Genomic DNA, 24672 nt, shown 5'->3' with positions numbered 1-24672 from the left:
CCCCCCGCCCACTGCTGCCCTCTACAGAATCCACCCCCCAAATCTCCAGGAGGTACTTTACCTCCTTCCAGCCTATGCATTCGTTACAAATCACATCTTTCTAGATCTCGTATTGCTTTCACAATGGGCTTTACTGCTAGTTAGATATAAAAACAATAGCCCAAAGTACAGAAGAAATCAGAGAAAGAATTGTTGCAATATCCAAGAAGATCAAGAGGCATAACAGTTGGACCTAGCTATACAGAAAAAACTTCCAATTCCAGACTAACCAAAGACAGTTCTACAAATCACTAAAGGGAGATGAAAAAGTAAAAGTAAAACCAGACAAAGAAAAGACAACAACCTTCTGGAAAGAACTCTGGAAGACTCCAAGGTTGCAGTCACATGTGCCAGATGAAGTGGAGGGGAAGCAAGACTATTACCTCCGGACTAATTTGATCCGCAGTTGCAATATCACACCTCCCTTCATACCTGTGGGCTCAGCCCATCGCTGTGCGATGAGATGCAACTGCAGGTGAGTCTTTTTTGTGCTATTTATTTCCCATGCACATAAACAAGGAATTGCGCCTCCGCACCGAGGGCCCCCTATGGGTATATGATGGTGTGCATGCTGCGAAGGGGGGGGGGAACGGCACCAAGCCAGGGTGACCTGATCAGACCATCCCAATGGCATGCATGTGTGATTGTGCAATCAGACAGGAAAGTCCATCTGTGGCCTATCACAACCTATTTACTACCAGATTTTCTCCAGTGTCTTTTTACTCTGCTTCTGTGGTGAAGCAGCATGGGTTGCCAATGACTGCAGGACACTTCCCAGATGTTGCTGTCTGATTGTGCCCTTTAGATCCATCTGGCATTCGTGCCTATGTTAGATCTACTGGTGCATGTGATCACAGCCCAAAGAATATTATAAAAAGTGACCTGGATCACAGATGTGGAAAACAAACTGAAAGGAAAGCAAATGAAGGATATTACAATAACCCTGGAAAGCCTACAAACACAATTGGAGAAAGTGAAGAACTGGTCAGCACCTGGAAGAGATGAAGTCCATGGCTGTTGGCTTTAAAAGTTGACAAGTCTTCATCCATGATTGGTTCAACAGCTTAATAATGTGATCCATTCCAAAGCTGTAGAAGATTGGATACCAAGTGAAAGTACATTTCTCATTCTGAAGAACAAAGGGAAAGGGGCAGTGCCATTCAACTTTCATCCTATTACCTGCTTCTCAGCAACTTTTAAACTACTGACAGGAATTGTGGCTAGTTCATTCAAGGATATCTACAACTTAATTCAACTTTATCACATGAAGAAAAAAAGAATTTTCTAAAAATTCTGAGGTACTAAAGGTCAGTTACTGATTTGATAAAACAGTAACAAAATTGTAAAAGGCAAAAAAAAACAAAAACCCACAACCTGAATGTTGCTTGTATTGATTACAAGAATTTATTTGATTCACTCCGTCATACATGGATCCTAAAAATGCTAGAAGTGGTAGGCACTAGCAAAACTGTAATAATATTTATCAAAAATGTCATGAGTAAATGGAACATGAGGCTGATAGTGAATAGAGAAGAAATCAGAACAGTTAATGTCAAACAAGAAATCTTCCAAGGAGACTCACTACCACCACTCACTACCACCACTCACTATCACCACTCACTATCACCACTGGAGAGCCAGTTTGGTGTAGTGGTTAAGTGTGCGGACTCTAATCTGGGAGAACCGGGTTTGATTCCCCACTCCTCCACTTGTACCTGCTGATGTGACCTTGGGTCAGTCACAAGCTCTGGCACAGCTGTCCTTGAAAAAGAGCAGTTTGTGTCAGAGTTCTCTCAGCCCCACCCACCTCACAGGGTGTCTGTTGTGGGGAGGGGAAGGGAAAGGAGTTTGTAAGCCGCTCTGAGACTCCAAGTGAAGGGCGGGGTATAAATCCAATCTCTTCTTCTTCTTCTTCTTCTTTGTCATTGTCCTAATACCACTCACAGTCAAAAAAAAAAAATACCACTCACAGTCATTCTCAATAGCACAGGCCTAGGATACCAGCTTTCAAAGACAGGCCCAAAGATTTAACACTTATTGTACATGGATGACTTGAAAATTTATGGAAAGTAATAATCAGAGATTGATTCTTTACTAAATACAGTTTGAATATTCAGCAAAGATATAGCAATGGAATTTGGCCTTGACAAATGTGCAGCATTGGCTCTGAATAGGGGAAAGATAATTGAACATGAATAAATCAAAATGCCAAACCAAACACTGGACTTTGAAGTAAATTACAAATATCTTGGGATTTTGGAAGTTCACAATATCAAACATTCCCTTGCCAAGAAAAATATAGCCAAGGAGTATTACCAAAGAGTTAAAAATATATTGAAAACAAAAATGAAATGGAAGCAAAACGGTAAAAGCAATTAACACGTCAGCTGTCCCAGTTTTAAGATGGCATTATCAATTGGAAATAAGCAGAATTAGAAGTGATAGATTGCAAAACTCACAAGATAATGACAATGCATCACTCACTACACCCTAGAAGTGACTTTTACTTACCAAGAAAATTAGATAGAAGAGGTCTCCTGAAGGTTAAGCAACCAGTTGAAGAAGAAAAATGAGCACTGAGTGACTACACCAAGAAAAGCAAAGAGAAGCTTCTAGTTGAAGTGTACAAGCCAGACTTATTTAAGGTTACAGAAACCAAAAGATTATAATCAACATTTACTTTGACAACTGGAAGGAAAAGAACTCGCATGGACAATATTTGAGAGACATAGATAATAAAGTTGATTGCGCATGGACAATATTTGAGAGACATAGATACTATGACACTACCTGGAAATGGCTCCAAAATGGACACTTGAAGAAAGAAACAGAAGGACTCATTCTAGCTCCACAAGAACAGGCACTTGAAACGAACACTTCCAAGATTCAGAAGACCGGTGATGATAACAAATGTTGACTTTTCAAGACAAAAGATGAAGCAATTGACCACATGGTCAGTGCCTGTAGTAAAATTTCTCAAACTGACTATAAAGGACATTGTGATAGCATTGCAGGTATGTTGCACTGAAATGTTTGCAAAAAATATGGCTTACTATCTGCCAGAAATTCATGGGAGCACAAGCCAGACAAGATAATGGAGAATGATGAAGCAAAGATTCTTTGGGACTTCTAATTACAAACAGATGAACACCTGGAGCATAACACCCCTGACATCACAGTTGTAGAAAAAAAAGAGAAATAAGGTTTGAATCACTGACTTTGCAATCCTAGGAAACAGCAGAGTAGAAAAGAAAAGAAAGAACAGGAGACACCAAGCCAAGAGTAGACCACCAGCCATCAGGGGCTTGACAGACTTCCTGTTTTATTTGCCTGGAACTGTAAAGACAGGGGTGTTGACATTCTGTGGGGTCCACAGTGCCATGACTGGTGATTTGACTTTAGCTTCTTGAGTCACAAATTGTGCAAACTTGATGTAAGGTAGCCAAACAATGATAGTGAAAGACCAGTCTCAATGCCAAAGGAAACTGTGTTTGGGCAGAAAAGAGGCTATTTATTTCTCTTACAAATGAAGATAGAGTACAGTTATGAAATCATGCTGCAGCGGTTGTTTTTGAAGAGACATAATGTAATCTGATTTGTTCTAAAATAAAGACAAAATCATATTGATGTGACAGAAGAGGGCATGCAGCAATAAGGCATCATTTTGCCCCGCAGCTTCACATGATTTGCCCCAAGTCTACTCAATCCTCAAAATGTGGGGAAAATTGCGCGAAGCTGCGGGTCTTGTGTGAAATTGACACGTACCATTGAGGCAAAAGGGCAGAGTGAGCTTGTGGGAAATCGGTCACAATTTCTATTTTAACATGCTAATAATGTACAACATAAATGCAGAAATGTGACAGAAGAGGACATGCAGCAATAAGGCATCATTTTGCCCCGCAGCGTCACATGATTTTCCCCACATCTACTCAATCCTCAAAATGTGGGGAAAATCGCGCAAAGCTGCGGGGCTTGTGTGAAATTGACACGTACCATTGGGGCAAAGGGGAAGAGTGAACGCGGAGCAGCGCTTGTGGGAAATCGGTCACAATTTCTATTTTAACATGCTAATTGTTATGTATTCAGATGGACTTTGAATGCATGATCCGTATAGGACTTGATGTATGTGAAACATCTCATTGAAGTGCAATGTTAAGCCTGGGCTAGGATCCTAATGTAACCAATAGGAGCACTAGCCCAGGTTGTGTCATCCAATCACCTTACGGAGCGGGAGCGCTCGTGATTGGTCATTATCCGTTCAACCTGATAGGTTGTTATTTGTACAGTGGGAGTGGCTACATTAGCCGGGAAGGTTTAAAAGCAGGCCAGCTTCTGTGTTAAAGCTGTCCTGGCTGACTGATGTTGATCCGTGTTGGAGAAGTAACAAAGCTGAAGAATAAAAGCCGCATTCTTGCTGAATCACTCTCCGACTCTTTGTTAAGCACACGACTTAACACTAATAATGTACAACATAAATGCAGAAAAGAACAAGATATCTCTGTAGTCATATTTTGATCCACGAATGATGAATTAATGGTTGCCTGAACTTTCAAAAGCTGCTCTTGTGAAGTCTTTTGTACAGTGTAACCCTATTGCCTGTGTAGAAGAGCCCTCTTGAACAATTCAGGTTTGCATAGATTCAGGTGGGTAGCCATGTTGGTCTGAAGCAATAAAATGAAGTTTGTGTCCAGTGGCACCTTTAAGACCAACAGTTTAATTCTGGGTATAAGCTTTCGTGTTCATGCACTCTTTTTCAGATACATTGAAACAGAGTCATCAGCCATTACATGTAGGTAGCAAGTGAGGAGGATGTTGCCCATATCTGTAGACTTCTGCAAATGCGGGAACTGTAGCCTCTGTTCATAACTGGGTCACTGGCCACTTCTTCAGCTCTGCAGAAAAGAGCAGTGCTTCAAAAGCACAAAGAAAATTTGTGGCAGGGGATCAGGTTTTGCGAGCCACTGCTCTCTTCTAAGAGGGCTCTTCTACACAGGCAATAGGGTTACACTGTACAAAAGACTTCACAAAGTTACTTGAACAAATTAATAGGGTAGACCTGTCCACACATGCTTAAGGTAGGATAGCAGCTCAATGTTTCATTAGCAGTGGTACTTAAGAATATCTATTTTCATGCAACAGAACAAAGTTTGAGTTCAGTGGCGCTTTTAAGACCAACAAAGTTTATTTACACTAAAGCTTAGACCCAGAATTAAACTCTGTTGGTCTTAAAGGTGCCACTGAACTCAAGCTTTGCTTGGCACATTTTATGTTTATTGACTGTTAGCCTTTATTTAAGCTGGTTATAGTTTAACTCATTAGCTGAGAGAGAGAAGGAAAAGAAAGAAAGAGGGAAAAGGAAGGAAGGAAAGAGGGGAAAGGGAAAGAAAGGGAAAGAAAGGGAAAGAAAGAAATAGGGGGAAAGGGAAGGAAGGAAAGAAAGATAGAAAGAGAAAGAAAGGGCCAGAAAGGGAAGGAAACAAAGAAAGGGAAAGAAATGGGGGAAAGGGAAAGAAAGAAATGAGGGAATGGAAAAGAAAGGGAGCAAAGGAATGGAAAGAAAGGGGAAGAAGAAAATGGAAAAAAAGGAAAGAAAATGAAAGCCTCTGTGCATGTTTGCTTTCCCCAAGTTTTAAATTCTCCCACCAGCAGTTAAAAAGGAGTTTGAAGGCTTACATTTGTAACATCCCCCTTCGGCTGTGAGTTCCCGGGCTACAGAACTCACTCAGCCACCCTTTCTCATGTCCATTCAGCATATAAAAAATGAAAGTGAAACAAGAGCTCCAACAGGACCAAACTAAACCACACAGATATTAAGGGAAGTGCAGACTGTTCCATTACACATAGACCTGTATACAATGAATATACCACAACAACAGAAGAACAAGACCCTTTCGGGGGAGGAGGCGGGCTGGCTGGAGAAGGAAAAGGAGGCGGGGAGACATGCCTGGCTTCCCTGCTGGATCTTCTCCAGGTGCCCTGCAACTGGGGCACCTGGAGAAGATCAGGATGGGAAGCCAGTCATTTTAAAAAAAACCCTCTCTCTGCTTTTGTAGAGGGGCTCAGGGGGAAAGGAGGGCATGTCTCCCCACCTCCTATTCCTTCTCCAGCATTCCTGGCTTGCGGAAGAAGGAGGCGGAGGCGGGGAGTAGGGTTGCCAAGTCGACTCACCCCTCGGAGCGGGGGAGCCTTGCCGGCGTCTGGGAGGTCTCAGTGGCCGCGTAAGCGTGCGCGCTGGCAGCACGTCACCAGAAGTGACGTGCGATGTAGCTGACATTGGGGGCGTGGCCGAGCTCGTTGGGGGGAAAATCGGGCCTCCGAAGCGGGGGATTCCCTGCCCCCTGGCCCCATTTGGCAACCCTAGCGGGGAGACATACCTGGCTTCCCTGCGCAGTCTTCTTTGAGTGCCCTGCAGTGACAAGATCGCACAGGGAAGCCAGGCATTTAAATCCCCCCCCCCAAGTCTCTCCGGTTTTGCGGAGTGGCTCAGGGGGAAAGGAGGGTATTCTGCCCAGCTTCCTTTCCTGGCTTCCCTGCACAATCTTCTCTGAGTGCCCCGTGGCGAGAAGATCGCTCAGGGAAGCCAGGCATTTAAATCCCCCCCCCCAGTCTCTCCGCAAAAGCGGAGCGGCTCAGGGGGAAAGGAGGGCATGTCTGCCTGGCTTCCCTTCCTTGTTTCCCTGTGCAATCTTCTCCGAGTGCCCTGCAGCTGCGGGGCACTCGGAGAAGATCGTGCAGGGAAGCCAGGCATTTAATTCTCCCCCCTTGGGGCCTGGGCTTGTAGGAAATGACCCCTGAGTATAAAGACAAATAGAACAACACCCCTTCACCTTCCCCAGAAGAGAAAATGGACTACACATGTATGATTCTTTTGTACTGGCATGGAATGCCAGGAGCACGAAGGTTCTGCCAAAAACTGTCACTTTGTGCTTTTTCCATTAAGCTGAAGGGCAAACCGAGAGCAGAAGAATCTGAGGTTCTTCTCTTTCTCTTGAACCATCTACTGGACCTTACATTGTGCCCAAGGCAAATTTGAAGCACGCAGTTAACTTCTTCCTTCACTGACTTGCCTCAGCACAAAATCTAGTAGATTTTCCTTTGTCTGTACTGTCACAAAGGAGGTGCGGAATAATTTCCTTCACCCATACTAAGGTGAGCTTGCAAAGCAGGGAGGCAAATCCTTGCTTAGCAGGGCTCCCTTGGATTCAGCATGGAATCTGGGAGAGTCTGCTACATTTCTCATACTTCTAGAGAGGTTTGGATGAATCTCCTGTACCTATGCTTGGACTGATGCAGCTTGCAAAGCAGTGTGCCAGCTCCATGCATGTCAAGTTTCCCTGGGCTCCACACAAAGTCTGGAAGATGCTTATGTGCCTTGCTCAAAATGGCCTGTTGAGCACTGAGAAACTTCTGTCTAGAGTGCATGGAATGCTCAAACCTCTAAGTACTGCTAGTGTTAAAAGAGGGCACCTTTGAAATTCTGACACAGGACAGTGGGCACAACTGCCAAATGGCTGCTGCAGGAGGTGGAGCCAGCCACAACATTGCTGCCACAAGAGGCAGGGCCAACCATAAAAAAGCTGCTGCAGGAGGTGGGGCCAACTGCATAATGGCAGGGAGTGTGGTTATGCATAACTCTAATAGAAACTCTTCAGCATTTCCATCAGAAGCTCCATTTTACAGGATGCCTTTTAAAATTAACACATTGGTACACATTAGCATATTGCTATAAAATGTATACACACAGCTTGCCTTTTGTCACCAAACAGTAAAGAGACTTTAAATTTCAACAACACAATTAACAGGATTTTTCTAAATGCTTTGTGGTTTTCTGTCTGTTTCTCAATTAAAAAAAATTAGCAATTTCAAAATTTGTGTTTTTAATGTTTTTTACAACACACTTATTTTTGAAAATTGGGGGAGCGCATGGGGGGGGGGGCGCCAGAAGGGATCCTCGCCTAGGGTGCAAAATAAGCTTGGGCCGGCCCTGAGAAACATATATATCTAGTCTCAGCAATGACACGCCTCACACTAATTGATTACAAGAGAAGATAAACTCCCACTTTCTGAAGAGTCCCCAATCTGTAGTAACTGATATACTGAATTTTTAGTTTAATTTTTTCTTGTTCCTGCTCATACTTTGTTTGCTATTTCCACTGCTATTCAAGGGCCTTTGAAATATTCATCTTGTTCCCCGTTACCACAATCCCATTTGGATGGAGGCCACAGGAATCTTTTTGTAATTATCTCCCAGAATGATGTTCTGGAAATATGTGCTAGATCACACCTGCTTCTGTAATGCTGCCAGAACCAATTCAAAAAATGAACAAAAAGATGGGACATTGCAAAAAACTTGTGGTTTGCAATAGCCATTTGAAGAGTTCTACTACTTGTTCATTAAATTAATATAGTGGCAGGATATTGTTTCTCATTTTTGACTTGGAACAAATGTTTTTTTCTTTCTTTTTAAAACCCATGCCTATGTTCCAACTAGTATTTCATGCCTCTGATATGGTGCTTTCTGACATTTCACACACACAGTGTGGTGGATCTAAATCTCTCTGATCTAGCATATATTTTCATGGGAAACAAGAAAAATAAATTAGAGACTAATCGTGTTATGAAGGGAGTGGACTGGGATTAACATTTGAATTAGCCACACATTTCTTGGTTTCCTTGAACAATTTGGGTGTCCTTGGATTTAGTCATATATTATGTGTTGTATTTACATAACATATACTCTTTAAGGAAGAATTGTCACATAATTATGAGTTTGGTTATAGGCAAACAAAATGTAATGATATGGATTGATGCCCTCCTTATCTGCTGGTTGAGGCATCTCTTTGTTGCTTGTCCTGTACAATCACTGTTAAGAGCACTAGGTCTCTATCATTGTAGCAGTGGAAATAAAGAGGTGGGGGAGATGAAGGTCAGCCTGATACTATGCACATGTTGCTACCATGGAAACAGTTTCTGAAGCAAACCATGCATCTTAATATATAACAGATGCATGTGTGAATATCTAACTATGAAATACGTTTGTTTGTTTTTAGGTCAGAAGGTATGCTATGGTGATTCAACACATCCCTGTTACAAGATAGCTTATTTCCATGATGTGTCCAGACGTGTGGGTTTCCAAGAGGCCCGCCATGCCTGTGAAATTGATGGTGGTGTACTCCTGAGCCTACAAAGTGAAACAGAACAGACACTAATAGAAAATATGTTGCAGAACCTAACAAAGTCAGGCCACGGGATTTCTGATGGTGATTTTTGGATTGGTCTGTGGAGAAGTGGAGAGGGCCAAGCTACGTCAAATGCTTGCCCTGATCTTTACAAATGGGCAGATGGAAGCACTTCGCTCTTCAGGTATAATGTTTGTGTGGCTTTATTCAAAGATATTTGGCCTAAAATATAGGCAAAGAGTATTTTGGACTGGATTTACAATAGTCAGATAAGTTACCTATTTAAGATTTCAAAAACCCTTGAATACAAAATGGTCCCTTTGCATATTTTCACCATGTGATAAATAGAAATTTAGCCAGAGGTATAGCTGAATGAGTATTATCCCCCCATACTTGGCTGTCTTGCTGGTTTTCTTCCATCTTTCTTTCCTTGGGCATGGATTTTTTTCTCTCACTGACCATTGGGAACTTTTCATCTTTCCACAGCCTCCTTACATCCTTCAATAAGGCTCCTGCCTCTTTTCTCTCTTCCCTTCAGTTATATTCAGCTATAGTCCAACTATATTGCAGTGATCAGGGGTCTTGTTGTAGAAAAAGAGCTGCCGGAGCTCATTAGCATAACTCATTAGCATAACTTATTTGCATATGCCACGCCCCCTGACATCACCGGAAGTGACAGAAGGCCACACCCCCTGACATCACCGGAAGTGTGTCAGAAGGCCCGGCTACTTACCCTCCTGCTTCATCCTCATTCCCAAACGGAATGAGGATCGAAGCAGAGGGCGGGGTAAAGAAGGGGGCGGGGCTTCACCACGTGACCGCCCCGCCCCCTAGAGGTTCTCTTCCGGAGCTCCGTACCTGAGAGCTCCCCCCCGACTAGAGCCCTGGCAGTGATATTGAGATCAGGACTGCCAGGCCACACCTGGCAATTGGAAGGAGGGTTGGGGGGGCATGAAGGGCCACAACATTGTCTGCATTACTGTGTCACTTCTGGGGAAGACATGGGAGTGATGTAGGGCAGCTCTAAGAAAATTATAGTGATTCCTGGAGCTACCCTACATGTCTTCTGGGTTCCCCTCAGAAGTGATGTAATAGCACAATGGCATCATTTTTTCCCTCCCGCTGCTCCAAATGGCAGCAGGCAATTAGGGCAGCCATCAGGAAGCCTCCCAGTCCCACCGTAGCAGGAGACCTGGCAGCTGTAGTTGAGGTTTCCGCTAAAATTATGGGAATATTTGGAGAATACTTCAAGAGAAGTAAGTCCCTACATAAACAGTAGAGTTTACATTTGTTAGGTCCAAACCTTGGAAGGGTGTTTCATCACTCTGTAGTTTTTCTAGATAGTAACTCTGAAGGCTGGATAATAACTGAAGGCTGTGACCCAGATTGCTCAGGCTAGTCTGATCTCGACAGATCTCAGAAACTAAGCAGGATCAGACCTGACTAGTATTTGGATCGGAGAACGCCAAGGAATACCAGGGTTGTGAAGGCTGTTGCTGAACTCTGCACGTTTACATATATTCTTGAGCTTTTGCTTTCTGGACCCATTAAACAAGGCACTATTTGCCAGGTCCTTTAGGGATAATTCTTATATGACTTTCAGTGTCTGCATGTGAATACAGGAATTGTATGACAAACAAGCACACAACAAATAGTAAAAGGAAATGATCTACCTTGTAGTTCTCTTTCCAATAACAAATATGCTCAGAATAGCCAAAGAAGAACATGAAAGAGTCAGATTAGCATATTTTTGGTTGAAAGCTAGTTGTTGTTGTTGTTGTTCAGTCGCACAGTCGAGTCCGACTCTAAGAGAACCCATGGACCAGATCACGCCAGGCCTTCCTGTCTTCCGCCGTCCTCTGAAGTTGGCTCAATTTCATGTTAGTTGCATCTATGACACTGTCTAACCATCTCATCCTTTGCCGTCCCCGACTTCTTTGACCTTCAAATTTCCCAGCATCAGGGTTTTCTCCAGTGAGTGCTCCCTTCTACAGCTAGAGTGGTTTCCATTTTTCTATAAGCTTTATTTTTTGTTCAGCTCTGATATGGCAAAAGGAGCCTGTTCATCCTTATGAAGGTAATGTTGTTAATTATATTGACGTTCTGAGGGAAGTGGTTATCTCTAACCAAACCTAACCCCAGACATTTATGGTACTTTATACTTTATTATTAAGTATAAAACCGGAGCTTTTTTTCTGGGGGAACATTCCAGAACACAGTTCCAGAACCTCTTCAACAAAATTCTTTTAAAAATGTTTAAAAGTTTATTCGTTTTCAGTATACAGATTGAAGGCTTCATTTCTGTCTTGAGAGTTCCGGCACCTCTTTTGCAATTTTTTTTAAAAGCCCTGTATAAAACTATTCTGGGTGGAGTAGTGCCTTGTCATGACCCCACCAGGTTGCCACCTTCCGCCATCACCATTCTGGACTTCGGGTTCCTTGAGAAGGCCCAGAGTACCCTCCCAAGCCCATCCAAAATGCCCCCTTTTAAGCTGAGAACATAGGCGTGATGACTAGGCAGAGAACAATTAAACAAATGGTTTATTAACAGTACTGGCGCAAGGAACACAATACAAGATGCTTTGAAATATATAACAGTGTTTAAAGGCAAAATAAATGAATCTAACGTGACTACCTAGTTCACATAACTGGTTACTACTTCAAGGCCCACGGCCTGCCAGGCCTCCTGACTGTACTCACTGTCCCAAGTGAGGGATCTTTCTCTCAGACCAGTTCCCTCAGTTTAGCTCTGTGTGAGGCCAGACCGCAGAAGAGCAAAAGAACACAGTTCCCTGCAGTTGAGCTCTGTGAGAGGAAAGAACACAGTTTTCCACAGCCCGCAGAGTATGTAACAATCGCCTCAGGAATCCCTGGACACTGATAGGTTACAACTGTCACTAAGCCTTATGGGGATTGTAGGCTATGTCTGCTTTCCACTGCCATGCAGGTCTCTCCTGGGACCAGGCCGCACCAGGCCCTGTCTCCCAGTCCTGCACAGATCATGATGTGCCTGAATTCAAAAGAAGAGGAAAGATTGGTAGGAAACAATCCAGATTTCCAATGTAATTTTTGCTGTATTTATGCGTTATGTCAGAAATTGGTATACAGATGAACCTTCCTGTGGGAGTGAAGCATGTGTTGTGATGTATCATCAGCCAACTGCTAATCCTGGCTTGGGAGGGCCCTATCTTTACCAATGGAATGATGACAGATGCAACATGAAGCACAATTTTATCTGCAAGTATGCTCCAGGTAAGCAATGCCAAAGCCAGTCTTCACGTATCATTTTTGCTTAACTTTCCAAAATAACATTTGGTAGTAAGTTTAAGCTGATTTTAAAAAACAGCAACAAAAAACATTGCATAACAAGGAAGATTCAGACAAATATGCATCAATAATGATGCTTTTTAAAAAGAACTGTCACAATAGGCTTAATTGGTTATATTGCTATAGAAACCATATTTTTTAGTCCAGGTTAAATAAAAAATGACAGGATATCTGTATAGATCCCTTCTTAATACCCAGAAACACTAATGTGTACTCTCATCAGTAGCTCAGTCACCTCAGGAATTGGGGGGGGGGGAAATTAACAAGTGTGGGACACACAAGGACTTATGGGAAGCATCTGATTCCCCCCTATACCACTACTATACCCCCTATACCTGTTTTTCTTCCCTGAAAAGCCCCCATAGCCTCTCCCCTTTTCCCGATTCCTTCTCTCTTTCCCACCCACTAGCAAACACACCATTATCTAGCCTCATCTTCAGCTTTCCCTCCTTCAGTTCCCTGGCTGCCTCCACCCAGGAAAACTATGGCCCAGTTGTTCAGTGCTAGCCATCAGGCTGGGACCCAGTTGTGTGGTGGGGAACCCACAATTACTTGTGGGGGGCACCTCATTTTCCCCTGTGTTCCTTGCCACACTGTTTTTTCTTTCTCTCCTCCTGGCAACCCCCATATCTTCACCTTTCCTCCTACCCACCAACACCAGCCTTTTATCTGCTCCCATCTTCAGCTATATTTATTATTTATTTACTTCATATCCTGCCTTTCTTATTTATTTTATTCAATTTATGCCTCACCCTCCCCAGCAAGGCAGGCTCAGGGCGGCTTACACAATACATAAAAATACACTTAAAATACATCATAAAACTCATTATAACTAATCAAGCAAAAACAGATTGGTTAATCTAAAATGTATAAATAACTATCCTAAAGTGCTGGTACAGTTGTCAAATAAAGTGCATGAGCAGAAATTTCAGATTAAACCATAGTCCATGGGTGACAGTCATAATGATGTTCCCACATGCTCCATTGGTCTACATTTACCTAGCAAGTCAGGCTAGAGATGGTAAAGCCAGGGTACAGGGTCTCTTCTCAGATGTCACACGTGGCTCCTAGTTGAAAGCCTAGTGGAAGAGCTCCATCTTGCAGGCCCTGCGGAACTGTAAAAGGTCCTGCAGGGGCCTGATCTCTTCTGGGAGCTCATTCCACCAGTGCGGAGCCACTACTGAGAAGGCCCTGGCCCTGGTTGTCGCCAACCTGGCGTCTTTGGGACCTTGGAGGGACAGCTGATTTTGGGCCCCTGAACGCAGTGGTCTCTGGTTAACATATGTGGAAAGGCGGTCCCTTAGGTATGCTGGACCCTGACCTAGAGGGCTTTAAAGGTCAAAACCAGCACCTTGAAGCGAATCCAGTACGCTATTGGCAGCCAGTGCAGTGCTTTCAGCATAGGCTGGATGTGTTCCCGTATGGAGAGACCCATCAACAGCCTGGCCACAGCATTTTGCACTAGCTGCAGTTTCCGGGTTTGAGACAAGGGCAGCCCCATGTAGAGAGCATAACAGTAGTCTAACCTCGAAGTGACCATCATGTGGATCACTGTTGCCAAGTCGTTGCCTTTGAAGGAAGGGAACCAACTGCCTAATCAGCCGAAGGTGATAAAAGGCCGACTTGGCAGTGGCTGCTACCTTGGGCCTCCATTGTTAGAGAGGCATCTAGGAGCACTCCTAAACTCCTAACCTCCGATGCTGGCACAAGCTGCACCCCATCGAAGGTCAGGAGTGGGATCCCTACCCTCAGACTGCCCCGACTCAGGCACAGGACCTCCGTCTTCATCTAAATCAGTTTCAGTTGACTCAGTCTAAGCCAACGAGCCACAGCTGGTAATGCCCAGTCTAGATCTTCTGGGTTAGAGTCAGACTGGCCGCCCAACAACAAATAGAGCTGGGTGTCATCCGCATATTGGTGACACCCCAACCCAGGCCTTCGTGCAATCTGGGCAAGGGGGCACATATAGATGTTGAACAGCATCGGGGAGAGTACTGCCCCCTGAAGCACTCCACATATCAGTGGGTGCCTACAGGACAGCTGTTCCCCTAGTGCCACCCTTTGTCCCCGACCTTGAAGGAAGGATGCGAGCCATTGCAAGGCAAGCCCCTGAACTCCCACGTCGGTGAGGTGGTGGATCAGTAGCTGATGGTCGACCATGTTGAACGCTGCTGACAGGTCGAACGCTGCTGACAGAGAGCCAGTTTGGTGTAGTGGTTAAGTGCACGGACTCTAATCTGGGAGAACCGGGTTTGATTCCCCACTCCTCCACTTGCACCTGGCTGGATGACCTTGGGCAAGCCATGGTTCTGATAAGAGCTGTTCTTGAAAAAGAGCAGTTTCTGTCAAGAGCTCTCTCAGCCCCATCTACCTCACAGGGTGTCTGTTGTAGGGAGGGGAAGGGAAAGGAGTTTGTAAGCCGCTCTGAGACACCTTTGGGTAGTGAAGGGTGGGGTATAAATCCAATCTCTTCTTCTTCTTCTAACAGCAACAGCACTGCCGATCTGCCTCGATCCAGATGCCTCCGGAGGTCATCTGTGAGGGCGACCAGTGCAGTCTCCGTCCCATGGCCTGGGCAAAAGCCAGACTGGAAGGGGTCTGGAATGAAAGCATCATCCAAAAAGCTCTGTAACTGGACTGCCACAGCCCTCTCAATTAGCTTGCCCAAATTTCTTCACAATGAGACCCACATCATTCTCCTGTCCTCACAGCAACACTGTGAGGTAGGCTAGTTGGACAGGGCCTGCCTGGCCGAAGATCACCCAGTGAGCTTTTATAACTGAGTAGGCATTCAAATGTGGGTCTTCCAATCCTAATCTGAAACTCTAATCACTGCACTTCACTGATTACATTTCATCGATGGCTCCTGTTGAACAGTGGCAAACAGCCAGTCCTGGGTGACTTGTGCAAATCATATGGTATCAAGTCTTCTGGTGGTTGCTGTTAGGCCTGGACCCAGTGAGTTTTCCTTCAAAACTCAGAACAGTCTTGGAAAGGTCCCTGCCCCTTCTCCTGCCATTCATTACACAAACTAAAACTCAACTGACAATATTGTTGTGGTTGCCTGGCAAACCTCACAATGGCCACTGCAGAGGTCATTTGTTTCTTTAAGCTACAGGTGCTGCTTCTATTATTTTGGGGTTATTTATTTATTTATTTATTAGACTTCTATCCCACTCCGTTCTCTACCAAGCAGGGCTCAGGGTGGCTTACAACAATTCCCCAAAGGTTTCCCCCCCCAAAAAATAGATCTCAGATTTTTCTACAAACATGGGTGTGTTGTTTTTTTCAGGTCTATAGAAAGATCTGTCTTGTCTGTTCATAACGCCAGTCTTTGAATTTAAGTTTCCACAGATTTGGCCATGTTGAGAATTAGATATATTGATGTAGCACTCACTGATTCACAACTACAATATTTTGGTATGCATGTAGACTCTTCAGTTGAAAATAAAATGTGGTGGAAACAATGGCTTGGATCCTGCATTGCTCAAGTGGAAACATAAATGGACTTCTGCTTAAGCAAGATCAAGTCTAATACCTAATGCTTTTCTTATATATTATAGTTCCCAGAAATTGGTTGTACAAGATCTAGTGCAAAAAGAAATACAAATGAGGATACAAGGTTTGACTTTGTGCAAGCAGCTACTGTGGTCTTTTTCTTATGTTTGCATTGGCACAAGAGCTCTAGCACAAGTCAAAATGTTGTACTGGATCCAACCCACTGTATGCTGCCCTGGGCTCCTTGGGGAAGATGTAGTAGGTTAGGAGAAAGATGTAGTAAGCAAATGGTCTATACTATGCACATTCAATTGGTTGTACTTCTGGTCAAAACGGACATGCAAATAATAGGAATGGAAGTGCCTGTGCATGTACCTGCATCTGACCGAGGGGCCTACACATTTAATGTTTCCTTTGCCTTGCCATAACCATAGTGTAACATATATTGTGGCATAGCTGTGGGATGACATATTTTATGTGTGAAGATACTGCAGGCTATGGCATGACTATGGCAGTTCTGTTACTCCTCCCAAGAAGTAATCAAATAAAAAGTGTGCAAGTATTTAGTAATTCTCCCCTGTATATAAGAAAAGATCAAAGCTTTTCCAGAGTTTGAGTCCACTGTTGACGATATGAGTAAATAAACTTGAGCCAGCATCTACAAGCCCCAAAACACCTGGTTAGAGACCCAGCAGGAGGGACCATTATTCAGTGGTAGAGCATTTTAAAAATTCAGTTCCCACATTCAGACCCCACTACATCCAATTACAGGATCCCAAGTAAAAGATATTAGGAAGATTGTTCTGTCTGTAACACCCTGGAAAACCACTGACAGCCACAGTAGACAATTAAGATTGGCCTATAGTATAAGGCAACTGGCTCCATATGTTCTGCATATTTTTTAAAAGCACAATACAGTATCCCCTGGAGCATGACAGCTCACTTCCTTTTAGTCTGTTAAAAGAGGAGGTTTAGATTAAAATATACGATACAGGGTTTTAAAAAAATGAACATTGTGTATCGTTCAATGTAATGTGTACAAAACAATGTAAACAATCTGTTTTTGTTTTTCATTGTCGACCCATTGATTCAACAGATGACATCCTTGAAAAAGAATTAGGAGATAGAGCAGATCCAGATTATGGTAAGAAACATTTGGATTGAATTGCAATGGTGAAGTAATACAATCTCATTCATCATTTACAAAATCCAAACAATCCTATAAATTAGAAAAGCAGACTAGAAATAGAACAGAGGAACAATGAACCCCATTGAGAGTAATATTTGCAATGTATGTTTTTATAAGCAGATAGATATATTTTGAAATATAGTAGGTTGTAAGTCCTATTCCAGATGTGATCCCAGTGGTCTGATAAAGCTACGTAGACAACTGTATCACCCACCCTTGATTTGTTTTTGAAGCTGATGAGCTGTGAAGTCGGCATTGTCTTTTCAAAGTGAAATAATGTGGCCAGGTGCTGCAACACAAATACATTTTGTTGTAGTTGTAATATTTAATTTCTTTTTCAGAAGTTCAGACAACAATGCCAGCAGGGAAGTCTCATGATTCAAGCAACCCAGAAGATAATTTTCCTGTGGTTGTTACTGAAACTGGTAATTAATGCACATATGATTCTAATATTAATGTTTTTGTGTGTAAGAAATAAACCATGCAGATGTGCAATTGCCATTTATTAATACTATGAGTAAACTGGCTATGTCCCAGAACTAAAAATGAAACTAAGCTCCAGGATAAAATATCAAGATGTTTCTGCAATCAGCTTTTGAAGGGAAGGAAAATAGATTTTAAAGGGAAATGTTAGAAACTAGAGTTAGTCACTGTAAGGTACATATTCCTATCCATTCTGCCAAACATCTTCTCTTCCTCTTCCTCTAGGACCACACAGAAGCAAAGAATCTGTAGTTAGACTTACATGTCCAATCCTGATTGTCTGCACCATATTTTACGTGAATAGGTCCTGACATAGTTAATGAACATGATGTTGCAAAATGTTTTATTCATAAAGAAGTTTCAGAACCAGTGTTTTCCAGTCAAGGATTTTGATGATGAGTTCATGAGCTGAGGAACAGTTTGCGGAAGTATGAGATGTTCAAAGATTTGTCAGTCTTCTGTTTTGGGATCATTCCCAATCTAGGAAGAAAATTTTCTCCCACAAGAATGAAGCTAGAGTCTGCCTGAGATTCCCAACTGAATATGCAGTTTTCATTATAATACATTTAAAAAGCTCATATTTCTATTGTCCTTTTGGTGTTAAAAGTATATTGTGATAGTAATCCTTACAATATTTTCATATTGTAAATGGAGGTCTGAGGTGGAGAACAAGACACTGATTCACCATGCCCCACCTCCAGTGAGTTTTCAGCTGAGATGAAATTTGTATCGGTGATCTGTCAGATCACACCTCATTCTCGTAGGCGCAATATACAGGCTAAAAGTGTAACATGTGAACAACCAGCATTTGTAGTGGGGGACAAAAGAGAGAAGAGTTTCATTTCACTTTAGTCCAGATTCAGATTTGTCACCTGCTGTATAAAAACCTTGAACTAGCTATTCACACTTTGAACTCGTTACAGTCAGTTATAATCTATTACCAATACAGAACACTATACATGAAGTCAAAAACATTAATAAACATGATCTAATATTAGGCATGACATACTTTCAAATAAGTTTCCAGTTAATTTTGTTGTGTAAAGGTGTGCAGTCCTGACAGAGCCTGTTTCCATTGCTCAGTTCTTCGTGTGGCTGGGAAGGTCAGGCACCTGGGGAATCACCTTTTGGGGGACTCAATTCCTGTGTCTTCTGGGTCCAGCTCTGTAAACATCTAGGGCAGTGGTGGTGAACCTATGGCACGGGTGCCAGAGGTGGCACTCAGAGCCCTCTCTGTGGTCACGCGTGCCATCGCCCCAGCCAGGCCCAGACCATTAAAGTGTCGAATTCTCTGCCAAATAATTTAAAGTAAATGAAAGCATTTGGGATTGCTTTCCTTACTTTGGTTGGATCATCTTAAGTTAATGTATGAGTTGTTTTTTTCTAAAGTAAAACCTCAGTATTCAGGTTAAATTGCCGTGTTGGCACTTTGCGATAAATAAGTGGGTTTTGGGTCGCAGTTTGGGCACTCGGTCTCTAAAAGGTTCGCCATCACTGATCTAGGGCTTAGACAGAAAAGGACTTCGGCTTTTCCCACTGAGCCTTGTCCGACAGCTTCATTTTTCTCCAACACCTTGAAGCCTTAAACTCAGTAGTGCCTGTTTCCAGCTAGCCTTGCTAAGGCTGGCATGAACAAGAGGCATTTTCTTACTGACTTTTGCAACATGTGTGTGATCTTGCTCCAGTTCAGGGTGGTTTTCCTTTGCTGAAAAAGAACCAGGTGGTTTCAGTTTTGCCAAGAAAAAGTGGAATGGCATTCCACCTACCCCTTTTTGAGCATTGTGAATAACGTAATTATGGCTGCAAACTGCAGAACACTTTCCTGAAAGTAAATTCAATTGAATAAAATTGGACTTACTTTTGAGTAGACCTGCTGAAGTCCCACTGAAATCATAGAAAATCAATGGCAGAATAGCTAAGAAAATGTTTTTTCATATTTTCAGAGAACCCTTCCAGATTAATATATCTGCCTAGGAAGTCCTTGACATCTGCCTTATGGACTGGACTGGAGAAATACATTTGATTCCTTTAATAGAGGTTGAAATGATTGGTTGAATCTTTTCATGGCATGGAGATAAATAACATCACCTAGTAAATAACTTCCCATAAGTCTCAGTTAAAGGGACAGGGCATTCTTTTCTTCAGGCCACTTAAAAACCCTGTACATAGCAAAATCTTCTTAGATACGTAGTAGGAAGGGAACTCAGTTTAAAGCTGTTGGGCTTCATCATTGTCCCACATGAACTGCAGGAATCTCCTGCAGTTGCACATGGGTTAGTTGCAGGTAAGTTTTTAAGTTTAACGTTTTTGTCTGCTGCTACCAATTGCTGGTCTAAGAATATTTGAAAATTATAAACACCATAGTATCCTGTGGCACCTTAAAGCCTAGAAAATGTGACATAAACATTACTGGACTGTGGTGTACATAATTCAGTGTGTGAACAACTGGCTTTAGAGCGCTTTCTCTGATTGTGCTTCTTTGTATATATTGAGTACAACAAAAGAGACATCCCATATGGTTTAGTCAGATAGAAATGCAATGCTATAAATTGAAATAAAAGGCATTAATTAGACCCTTTTTCTTGTAGGTTTAATTCCCAATCTAATTTATGTTGTTATACCAACTATACCACTGCTCTTGTTGATATTAGTGGCTTTTGGGACTTGCTGTTTCCAGATGCTGCATAAAAGGTAAATATTATACATGGCCAAAATTGGGTCTTGGGCTCATGCACTGTGAAATTCATACTTCCATTTGCGAGCTATTCATGTTCAAGGCCATTCTATATGCAATGCAAAGCCATTCACATTTTCATTGCAAAATTAACTTTGCCCCACTGTTATATATTAGAATAATGGAAAAGCGTATTTAATGATGTATCAAAGCAGTAAGAATGAATCCACATATCACAATAGTTAATGAAGTATGTATCCAACAAAATCTTTTTGCTTCTGGATATTTACTGCAAAAACAGTGTTCTGCTAGAATGGCTAGAAAAAGCCACCCCATATATATGGAAAAAACACAGTATTTAATGTATGTTGGTTTAGTGGCTCCCCAACTTAAAACTGAATTTATCATATTTTCTATTCTACTTGCACACCTTTCCTTTTAAAAAAAGCACTTACTGTGGAGCCAAGATCTGAGATTATTGTCCAAGGCTGGATCAGCACATCCCCGTCATCCATATTATGCTCATTGTCAGAATAATATTTTTTTATTCTACACTGTATGAAGCCAGTGTATTTAGTCTCAGACACATACAAGAAGAAGCAAGAGCAACATGAAGCTAGGTGTGTAGGGATGGGCACAGACTGAGAAAATGCTATTTGTTTCACTTCATGGTTCTTGGTATGCCCGGTTTGTGTGCCATGAACTGTCATGAATGTTTAAGTGCAAAACAAACTGGTTCGGTTTGTGATGTGATAAAATGCACCCCCTCACAACGTGCTAGAGACATCACGTTGCTGAAAATCACTGGCTAACTCTTCTCCCCCTGCCCTCCAAGTTTGGTGAGGATTGGATTTATGAGTCTGAGTTACAGCCCTCAAAAAAGGTGCCCCCAGGAATACTTTCTGGGGAAATTATGGGTTCAAGTTCAGGAGGTTCAAGATTGTATAGAATGGACCTGTGCAAGCTAGAGACATCAAACTCACAGGGGACTTCCCCCTGATGCTCCTCAACATGCCCTCCAAGTTATATGCAGATTGTACTTAGGGGGTCTGAGTTATGGTCTCCCAAAGAAGATTTCCCCAGGAAAGTGCTTTTGGGGAAAATATCAGCCACAGGTTCAAAAGTGTATAGAATGGACCCCCTGCAAGCTACACACACCAAAAGTGCAGGGAACCTCGCCCTGCTGCCTGCTCCTCTACAAGAAGAGGAGGAAGAAGAAGAAATTGGATTTATACTCTGCCCTTCACTTGGAGTCTCAGAGTGGCTTACAATCTCCTTTCCCTCTCCCCACAACAGACACCCTGTGAGGTAGGTGGGGCTCAGAGAGCTCTTTCAAGAACTGCTCTTGAGAGAATAGCTCTGAGAGAACTCTGATTGATCCAAGGTCACTCCAGCAGCCGCATAGGAAGGAGTGGGGAATCAAACCTGATTCTCCCAGATTAGAGTCTGCAATCCTAATCACTGCACCAAACTGGCTCTCCCTCTCTTGCTTTGAAGTTTAGTAAACATTTTGATTGAGTGAAGACAGTCTGGAAATGTATCCATTCATGAACCACCACAAATCTCTTGAAAGTTCATGGAAAGTTCATGCCAGTTGACCTGCAACAAACTTCAGTTCATGAACCACAAACTGGCCAAAATGCATCACAAACTTTAGTTCATGAGCCAGTTTGTGCCCATCCCTATAGGTGTGACTAGCAACACAAGGCTCCCACTAAAACCGACAACATTGTACTTAATCAGACTTCACGTGGATGTTGGATGTGGAGACAACTGGCTGAACTCATAGGAAAGTCTGAATAAAACTTCAAGAAAGATAAAGTTGACACAGTATCCTGGGTTGGTTCCAATGGATTTGTTCTGCTAATTGGTAGTACATTGCTCTGGTATAAGGTGCCCTCCCCTGACACTCTTTAAACTCTTGTGTCAGAAGAACACACCTTGTGCCAGAAGGTGCTACTTAGTGGAACAAATCCATATGATCCAATCCCCTGTGTCAAGCATTGCACCCACCTTGAGGGAGGGGTTCTCAGCCATAGTATTCTTGCTCCTATAGACACAACAACATACGATGATACCTTCTTGTAATATTAAAAGTCAAAGCAAGGGCATGGAAAACTTTTATGTTGTCCTCCCATAAAGGCGGCATTTTCCCTGTGCTTCATGGCAACCAACACCTCATTCATGCTTAGCTACTTTCCCTTTCCTTTCTTCCAGGGAAGCAAGGAGAAACTGCCTCAATGACACATCTCCATTATCATCTGAATGCCTTGCAGAAAGTTTAGATTCTAACTTGGTATATTTCTCAGTTTGTATGATGGTATTTCAAAGTTGAAACTACAATTCCTGACAATTTCCTCAAACAAATCAATACTCTCCCCAGAAAAGTTGCACAAACTCCTAACCTGCTGTTAGTCTCATTCAGTTTAAAAGTTATGATTATCTATATTACTTATGGATGTTTTTAATAGTATAGGTTCCTACAACACATACATTGTTACAGCCATGGTATAGTAACCACTGTTCCTTGGCTTCATCCCACAGTACTAGTATAATGTTTAAAGGACTGACACCAGTTGTGTGGTATAAGTTGTGTGGGTCCTTATACCCAGTTGTCTTGTCTGATCTAGGCTGGGTAAGAATTGACTGAGAGGTCTTCCATGATTGGTGCAGCAGTGTTCTGGAGTGAAGTAATGGAAAAGCAGCTGCCATGGCAGTGCTGGAAAAGAATAAAGGAAACCTATGGTAATGAAGAAATATCTTTACATGCAAAATTGGTTTCCAAGCACTGTATATTAAGAATGGACTGAGGGATCAACACTACTTTATTAATTATAATAATATGCAGTGACTTTAGGTCTGATCCAAATGCAGTAGTAATTAGTAGATATTTGGGGGATTTTGGATCACTTTACAAGCAGCTTTGGATCAGGTTATTAATGGAAAAAACCTCATACAATTTTACAGGTAAGTCTAAAATACTTTTGGTGTTAAACAGTTAATGTGAAACAATGCCTACAGCATGTGAAATATGTTTTTTGTATTAAATAAAAAAGTGAGTGGCACTTTTCCCTTCATGTCTCCTTTCAGTCTGGAAATAAAGAGCAGGGTCAGGAGACTCTCAGAATTGGTGTGGGATATACCATGGCATTCCATGATGGGAAGGGGGAGGGTGATTTGACAGAAGTCATTTTCTCCTCTTGTACAAATAGAAATGCCCTCCCACTCATGGAAAGAGAATCCAAACTGTTTGTATGGTAAATTACTGGATCTAGCAGAGTCCAAGAATGGGCATCTACCCCCAGAAATCTGTAGATGGACTGTGTAGCTCCATGAAGCAGTACATGCTCTATAGAATATCTTGGTATGTTCTCTTAGCATGAAATGTTAAGATTAGATCAGTTTGCAGCTATGTGCATAATGGTTTTTTTACAGGTGGCCAAATAACGGATATTCAGTAATAGAAGCAATTCTGCATCTTTTTACCATAATTCATTCTACCTTATCATCAATCTTCTATTGTATCTTTAGCTAAATCTGAGAGAGGAATGTACATCCTGTAGATCTATAAACATACACATGTGCTTTTAATTTTTCAGTAAAGGAAGAACAAAAACTAGTCCGGACCAGTCAACACTATGGATTTCAAAGAATCCCAGGAAAGATAGTAGCATGGAGGTATAGAGATATGACTCAAAAGTGAGGAGGAATAACATTTTTTTACATGCAGGAAATCTTATATTGTCATGTCAGATATTAGCTTGGAATGGCTTGAAATTGCAAAGGATCAGCAACATGAACTGGAAGCTCCCTCTTGAGGCAACTGTTCAAATCTTTTTTTATATGCAATGCTTTATTTTTAATTCAGCAGCAAAATGTGCCATTTTAAAAGGAAAAGAATGCATTTATTTTGCTAAGGAAAATGACTCCACTACAGATAGCAAGGAGACGAACTGAGCATCTGGAATATGTATGGGAAAATGTCTACTGTATATGTCAGTTCTAAAACAATTGTTTTGAGTTTAAATTAACCTTTCCCCCTTGTTAGTTTCTCATACATTGTACCTTAATTGATGTACTGTAAATTCAGTTAGTATAAATTTACAGTGTAAGAAAGTAATTTATCTTTGCATAAAAGTTTGATAAAATATTGATTGTATGATTATTTATATGGCACCAAAAGTGATTTCGTTGTTATTCTAACTTTCATCCACTTCAGTAAAGGTGCTTGAAAGTGCTGTGAAAGTCATCTGCAGTTAAGGATGCACACACTTGTAAATGTT

General features: G+C 42.2%; 1 protein-coding gene across 1 annotated transcript in view; it reads left to right on the top strand.

Moving 5' to 3' along the window:
* The window catches only part of CHODL (chondrolectin), a 52692-nt gene extending 28619 nt beyond the window's left edge, over positions 1–24073 (top strand). Inside the window, exons 2-7 of the mRNA XM_015414281.1 lie at positions 9090–9402; positions 12313–12470; positions 17140–17187; positions 17574–17657; positions 20304–20406; positions 23989–24073. Of these exons, the coding sequence (XP_015269767.1) occupies positions 9090–9402; positions 12313–12470; positions 17140–17187; positions 17574–17657; positions 20304–20406; positions 23989–24073 (791 nt within the window). The remainder of the gene's footprint in view (positions 1–9089; positions 9403–12312; positions 12471–17139; positions 17188–17573; positions 17658–20303; positions 20407–23988) is intronic.
* Positions 24074–24672: the final 599 nt, after the last annotated feature.

The sequence above is a fragment of the Gekko japonicus genome, unplaced genomic scaffold (genome assembly GCF_001447785.1).
Source record: "Gekko japonicus isolate JY-2015 unplaced genomic scaffold, Gekko_japonicus_V1.1 scaffold72, whole genome shotgun sequence".
In the NCBI taxonomy this organism is placed as follows: domain Eukaryota; kingdom Metazoa; phylum Chordata; class Lepidosauria; order Squamata; family Gekkonidae; genus Gekko; species Gekko japonicus.
This window is presented reverse-complemented; position numbering and strand designations above follow the sequence as displayed.